This window comes from Cyprinodon variegatus, unplaced genomic scaffold, assembly GCF_000732505.1.
Source record: "Cyprinodon variegatus isolate N-32 unplaced genomic scaffold, C_variegatus-1.0 Scaffold1528, whole genome shotgun sequence".
NCBI classification, from domain to species: domain Eukaryota; kingdom Metazoa; phylum Chordata; class Actinopteri; order Cyprinodontiformes; family Cyprinodontidae; genus Cyprinodon; species Cyprinodon variegatus.
In genome coordinates this window covers 126,987-134,389 of record NW_015151981.1, presented here as the reverse complement: position 1 = coordinate 134,389, position 7,403 = coordinate 126,987, and the positions used below count along the sequence as shown (strand labels likewise).

Here is a 7,403-nt window from a genome sequence, read left to right as displayed (position 1 = left end):
AGAAAAGGAATTAACTCTGTGGTCGAGGATCTACCTATGGAGTGATTTTTTGAGGAATGGCAGTGAAGCTTTCCATTGGTGCACACACTGGAGAAAACAAAGCAAAGATTAATGGTTTAATATAAATGCTGCTACTGTATGTTAGTTGCTTTAAAAACAGGAGTAACTTTATTAGTCAGGTTTCTTTTTACTCACCAGTGTTTAGAATTATAGTTGACAGAGGCTCCTGCATCTAAATAGTCTCCATCATGGTAACAGGAACATTCCTCTTTGGGTACACAAACGTCTTTTTCATTTAGATAGAGGCCATCAGGGCAGAAACAGCCGACCACAGGCAGGAAGTGTGCAGTACAGCTGTTCTGGTCCTCATTCAGTGAACTACAAGTCAGCTGACATCTTCGATGATTGTAAGTAAAGATCTGGGTTGACGGACAGCTCTCTGTGTGTTTCTCTGTTTTGGGGGTAGTATGGCCATAGTTAGCAGACTGTATGATTGTATGATTTACAAATTACAGTTAGAGGTTTAGTTTGGGTTATTTTAGAGTCAGGTTCTGTGAAGCTACAGGTAACAGATATCTTTACTTTTCTGCAGCAAAAAAGTGTCATATCACTGTGATATTTTATGAGAGCTTATTGAAAAAATTAAGTAATCAGTAGTTAATTATCAGTAGTTGAAAATTACCAATGGCATCTGATAGTGAGTCTGAGTCTGGTGAATCGATGCAGGAGGCTCCAAAAAAAAACAAACTTTTCTACACATAAAAGTGCAGCTAAACTAACATTATCATTTAATGAAACTGACTGATTTAGTAGAAAATATTTGTTATAAAAAATGTAATATTAGAGTAAATATATGTATATATGCATTAGGTATAGGCTATGTAATGTGTTCTTTAAATAAGAAGCCATTAGAACTCTCCTCAGCCAACATATTATGGTTTGACCAGGACAACCCCGCGCTGCAACTTTTACATTTATTTTGCTGCAAACTAAAAATGTCAGGTTTTCAGAAGAAAAAAAGAGAAAAAGGGAAGATGAAACCAAGGGCTTGATGGATTTTAGGAGTAAATGTTAAAAATAAACTGAGGATGAGTCAGGAACAGTTCCAGGAATGGAACTGCAGAAGAATGATTCCCATTCAGGGCCAGCTAAGAAGCAATGAGTTTACCAAAGAATTTTAAATTATAGCATTCGATGGCTAGTGTAAGGGAGAAACACATTTTCTTTTACATAAATACTTGAGCTTAGTGCCAAAAAAGCAGAAAAATGGCAGAGGACCAGGTGCAGGGAGAAAGACGGAGCGGATCAGCAGTTTGCAGCGCGTGTTTGAGGAGGGTGACAGAGAGAACCATCCCTATAGATAACAGAGACAGTGCAGGTGGAGGGGCCTACTGCCCGATCGAGAGAGTCTGAGCATAGCGGCTCAGAGACGGATCACAACGTTAATTTCAATAATCCTTCGCTGTGGCCAACAGAAGTGACTGATTCTGATCGAGTGAATGTTTGTAGTTAGCCTTGTGAGGCCATCCTGATCTCGCGAACTTTCAAGATTTCACTCGCTAATCAGTCTGGAGACTCTCCGTTAAGGAACATTTGGAGCCGTTCACCAAACGAACGTCCAATCAGCGTTGGCTTTGAGGCGGGTTGAGGTGTGACGCAACGAGAAGCGCGACAGTTCAGTCTAAAGAACATGGCGGCTTCAGCCGATGAAACTAGCGTTAGCGTAGCTATCAAGCAAGATTTATCGGAATTACAGAGTATTTCTTCACTGAAAGAAGAGCAAAACACTGCTCTGGAGGCTTTTCTCAGAGGAAAAGATGTTTTTGCTCCTCTCCCGACTGGTTTCGGCAAGACTAGAGTGGCTTGTGGTTGTGTTTTCGTCGTCGCTCTGCTACTACGTCATATGCTCCATTGATCTGATTGGTTTATTTGGCCCGTCTATCACCAACATAGGCCAATCAGCTAACCAGTATTTTCACCCCTTCCCAAAATTACTTCAACGGAAGGTTTCCAGATAAACTACCAGCAGATTCAGGGGGCAGAGAATTCACAAAGTATCTAACCTGGGGGGTGTGGTAGGTTTAGAGGGGAGGCCCAAAAAGACTGTGCTGTCCCGGGCCTTGCAACAACCCCCTGATAATAATGTCTAACCCTAACTGTCTTAAAGAGATAATTTCAGCTAAAAGAGATGGTTTATGTCTGACTTCCTTTCAGCATTTTTGTAATTTGATTTTGTCTTACTCAAAGAATTTCACTGTAATATGACCTCCAAGGAATCATCCATTAAAAAAATAATCTGGTGTAACCCTTTAACTTAAAACTTTGTTATTAAACTAATCAAACTTAAAAAGTCAACATTTGTTAGGGCCTCATGAAAACCAGAAAGTTCTTCTTACCACATTCATTTTCAAAATCTGTTACAAACTTTCCACGTGCTGCACAGGCTCGACCGTAAGAGGTAAAGACTGCGCATAAGCAGTCCTCACTTTTCTCACAGCTGCAGGTGGAATAAAGGCAGCGCTGTAAACATAAATTATAATTATAAGTTCTTCCAAGATATTAGACTCAAACTATTTAACTTAGAAATCTGAGAGCAAATGTTTTGTTGTACCTTGTAGTAGGTCTCAGGATCCACATCTGAATGGCATATTGCAAATGAGCCGTTTGGATTTCGTAGCATTTCACACCAGTCTTTAGCATATTTCTCTACAATCATAAACAGAAAACAATGTTTTTGTTTTTTTACTTTTAATAAATTTACCTAAAGCAAACACTTTGATAGAAGTCTAACACAATTCATCCAGAACTAAAGGAGACTATATGACCTAAAAAGAAAAAGTTATTTACCAATACTCATACTGTTGGAACATGGATCACTGTGTCTTTCTTCGCCTCCAGAGCATGACATGTTTGCCTTCCAGGAGTTACTGAACGTCAATGCCGTGCCCTCCACGATGCCCTGAGGAGTCTTCATGTCATCGTTGGAGACCATGTTGAAGCTTCCACATAAACCTGAGGAACATGTTTAGAACAACAGCTTAAACACAGAGCTATGCAAAACAAACTAGCTGTTAACTTTTTTTTATCCAAGACATATATAGTTTTTCCATCATTACATTTTAGTCTCTTGACATGAGTTCAGGTTAAGCCATTTCTGTAATTTAACAAAAAAGAAGGTGACAGAAATACAATCAATTTTAAGAACATTTCTAGAAGCTTAAGCTCCTGCTGTTCTTTTTTCTCTTCAACTTTCTCGTCAGGTTCAGTTCGGGGCTGGAGCTGGGCTCCTGTAGTCCCTCACAAGTTTGACGTATTTAGGCTCAAATTTCAGAGCTTAAAAAGAGGCTGGCTGCTCAGCTTGGGTTCAAATGATGCAGTTGTTTGTCCTTTTTTTTATCACTGTCTCTGCTGTCCTTGGCTGCTGTCTTGCCATTTTGGACGATAGACTTGTATTGTTCAATCTGCTAATAATTTTTGTGCTAGTGCTATGGCATGACGTTTCGCCCAGCTCCACAACACTGCAAAAACTATCTAGAAATATGTAAAAAATTCTTAAGTGAAGTGTATTTACCCTTAGTTTGAGCAGATAAATAACATGATCTGCCTATGGAATAGTATTTTACTCTTAATTCAATTCAATTAAGTTTATTTTTATAGCTCCAATTCCCATCATGCCATCTCAAGGCACTTTCGAGTTCAACCAGATCATACAGTCAAATTGATTTAAAGTTTTCTATCTATGGAAAACCAGTTGATTGCATCGACTCATTCACTCTTCAGCAATCCCTCACACTAAGCTCGCTTGTAGCGACAGTGGGGAGGAAAAACTCCCTTTGAACAGGAAGAAACCTCCAGCAGAACCAGGCTCAGTGTGAGCGGCCATCTGCTGAGGCCCACTGGGCCCCAGATGTCTGATATCAATGGTTAAGATATGCCGATACCAATGCCATGTGAATAATAGTATCAGTCTTTAGTTTTCATTAATGGTTTCAGGTTTTTTTTTCAGCAAAGGAATTAAATTTCTGTATAGTTTAGAGCAAAAGTTGGCTTGTATTAAAAAAGAAAACTAAAACTCACCACGTGTCTTTCCTTTGTAACCGCTCTCCAGACTGATATAGACTTGCATGACAGGGAGACGCTGGATCTGAATTTGCAGACCAAACTTGGCGTAGAGCAAGATATGAAAGGATGAAGCATGAAATATTCGGATGTCCCCTGTAAAGAAAAGAATAGAAATCCTCTGATGTTAAGCTGAAATACTGAGAGGAAAATCCTGAATGAAAAATATATTCCTGTCAGACGCACCTGAGTAGTACGGCAAACTGACTTCATCCCTATTTTGTTTAACTTTACCATCAGATGTAAAAACTATTACCTGGAGAAACACAGAATAATTCATAATGAGCCACGAATATTTGAGTAAATTTGTTAGATTAAAATAAAAATGTTATTCCAGATGTATTTTACTTACATGATCTCTGTCCAGATGGATTTTAAGAGTCTTCAGACAAGTGTCATACTTATCTTGGTCACACGGTCCCAGCTGTGCCCGGATTGTAAAGTTTGGACTTACTCCATCCTAAATTCAATTTAAAGTTTCGGCACAGGGAAATCATAGATTTTATTTGCATCTCTACATGATTATGTTTTCTCACCAGTGAATTTTGACTTTTTTTTTTTTTTTTTACCTTGCTTTCCACCTTAGCCAGGGTATAAAAACAGTTTCCATGAAATGTATAGGTTCTACCAGCGAAGGTTGTAAAATATGAACCTTCTTCAACTGAACAGGTAGCAGGTGTTTCCGAACTCTCACACTCCCACCTCCCCTCTAAACAGGTACTGAAAAATACAAATTGAATAACAACGCTTTCTAAGTAGTTCATTCATGCAGAATCTATTCATATTATGCAAGTTATAAGTACAAACACTGATCAAATTTATTGGGATTAATTAGGATAGATCAAGCCTGTAAATATTTTCAAATTTAACATCTCTTTTCATAATTTGCTTCTTTCTTTGTTCTTTGTTTCTTGAGCGGCCAATAACAGCATGTCAACTGATGTGCTATCTTTTCCTAAACAGTAAAACACGCTGAAGGTTCTCTCTGAATCTGTGTGACGCCCCTAAAGGGACGCTGAGTGTGCGGAGTGGAAGAGGTTAACCGGGGCCAGACAGATGGGGAGCTTTCTACAACACATTTGTTTAAGAAACAAGAAACAAACACCAAACCACAGAGCAGACAAGGTCTCAAAAGTATGTAAGCATGTGCATTAAAAAAAATGCTAAACCAGCTTTAAGCTAAATTGCATTAAAAAGTATTTAGGTGTTGACTATCACAGCCTTTGTTGCAATAATCATTTCAGTGTTTACATTACCAATCCTGCTACGTGACCTCGTAATTTTAACAAACCCCAAGTATTGATGTAAAAAACACATTTGGCACAGTTTGGTGACATTTTTGGATAAATGTGCCAAAATGGCCCCTCCGCCTAAGAAATTTCTCACTAATACCATTCTAAAATAAATATGATTCATCTGATTGAGTCCAAATTTGGTATATTTTTACACAACATTTAGATTTAAAAGTCTGTACTACTTTTTTGTGCTATAAATAATATTTTGGTAGTGTTTTGCAATGTTTATTTCAAAGAAAATTTTGGCGAGGTTCAAAAAATGCAAAATATTTTGTATTTTGTCCCTAATATTTCAGGCAGGGTCAAAGCTACAATGGTGCTGACACCAGAAAACCATTCTATGACATCTTACCTTTACAGACGTACCAAAAGTTTCTTCTTAAATCTAATAGCTGTGAGGCTATAAGTTATTTACTTTTGTGTGTTTTTGTCAGGCAGAAATTTATTTACACCCCCTGAGGGTGTAAGAGGTTGTGGATTTAAAGACATTTCAATTAGTGCAAAAATTTACAGGGAGGAATATAAAAAAAAGTCTAATCCACCAAAACTTTCACTACCCCCATGCAGTACCTCCATGGACCCCCTATGGGTTACGGACCCCCTGTTGAAGACCTTTGCCTTAAATTGTTAAAGTATCAACAAGTGACGTGCAAGAATCATTTGAATGTTTCTTCTGTCTTTTTTTTTTATAAGTTAGTATAATCACTAGAATTATTCAAGCCAGATTTTTTTGGTGCTCCCCAAAAGCTTTGGTGCCCTACATGCAGTGCGTGATGTGAGTGAGCATAGCACCAGCAGGGGTCAGATAAACCATTGTGCAATTGGTGAACCACATAAATGGAAAGGAGAGGTCAGACTGAGTATGACGCAATTTTTACGTTAACCTCTGTGTGATTACTCTCTTCATTCAAATGCCGTTCCGTCCCCCGCTCTCTAATTATCATTTATCTTAATTACCTGCTACCTCTGCTCTATATACAGTTCAGCCCAGCTATCGGGGCCAGATCATTATTTGTTTGTATTCGTGTTAATTATTTGTGTATTCTTAGTTTATTCGTGTCATGTTTTCATGTCAGTTATTCATGTTTGTTTCATTAGTTTTTCTTAAGTTCCTGGTTCATGTCCTGACTCTTGGAGACCAGTGGAATTAGAGGGTTTATTGTTTTGTCTCCTGATTGTGTCCCGTCTTATCTCCGCTAAGGCCTCAGGGTTTTGGTTCGGAACGCCGGAAAGGTCAATTCCCGTAAGCCTGGCTCCAAGGTGAAGACCAGTTTAAAGTTCCACATTTATCCTGGTACCAAGTCTTGTCTCTGTTCCTCTCTACCACTGCCTGTCTCCATCGGAGCATGTCTGTCTGAGCTCGCTGCTTGACTCAGACTCTGAACCTTTCTTCATGCTCTAAGGATTCCTGGAACCCTGGATCTGTCTGTTCCTGCTTGGATTGGAACCGCTGGTAAGGCTATGTACTCCCGGATCTCGGAACTGTCCAGTTCTGAACCATTTCTGACCTGGATCTGTCTACTGAGAGGATGGACTGAACTGTTAAACCAGAGTGTGCGGTGCTCCTGCAGCCACTGCGGTCCGCTTATCCTCAGCAGCCCGCAACCGTTCTGTTCTATTATTTTCTGTCATGAAACGTTTTAAAACTCCCCATCACCTCACTCGCCGTGAATACTGGGTCCATCTGTCCAGTTTATGACACTGTGGACATATTCAGGTCTATTAGGAAGTCTGCTTTTAATTCAGTATGCCTCACGTGATTAATTGAAGGTGATAATTCAGCACCAGTGGTATAAAACACATTACCATGAAGCAGGCTAGCAACAAAATCAAAAATTGTGGATGATTAGAGCTGGTATACAGTGGAAACAGATTACTGAAAAACCCTCACTTAAAAAAACTATAGAAAAAAAAACAATGGGCTGCCAAAAAAATAAAAGTAACAAATCTTAAATTTTAAATCATGTTTGCTTCTCAATTTCAAAAAAA

At 38.9% G+C, this 7,403-nt stretch overlaps 1 protein-coding gene across 1 annotated transcript; it reads right to left on the bottom strand.

Annotated features, from left to right (window-relative positions):
* Positions 1-34: 34 nt before the first annotated feature.
* LOC107103789 (mucin-2-like) lies at positions 35-6,809 on the bottom strand (the record flags this gene model as incomplete). Its single annotated transcript, XM_015403613.1, has 10 exons — positions 6,739-6,809; positions 4,689-4,839; positions 4,472-4,579; positions 4,306-4,375; positions 4,078-4,215; positions 2,848-3,012; positions 2,612-2,706; positions 2,397-2,520; positions 196-451; positions 35-87 (listed from the first exon to the last, which is right to left on the bottom strand). Coding segments are annotated over exons 1-10 (1,231 nt in total), but the record flags the coding sequence as incomplete, so codon positions are not given.
* Positions 6,810-7,403: the final 594 nt, after the last annotated feature.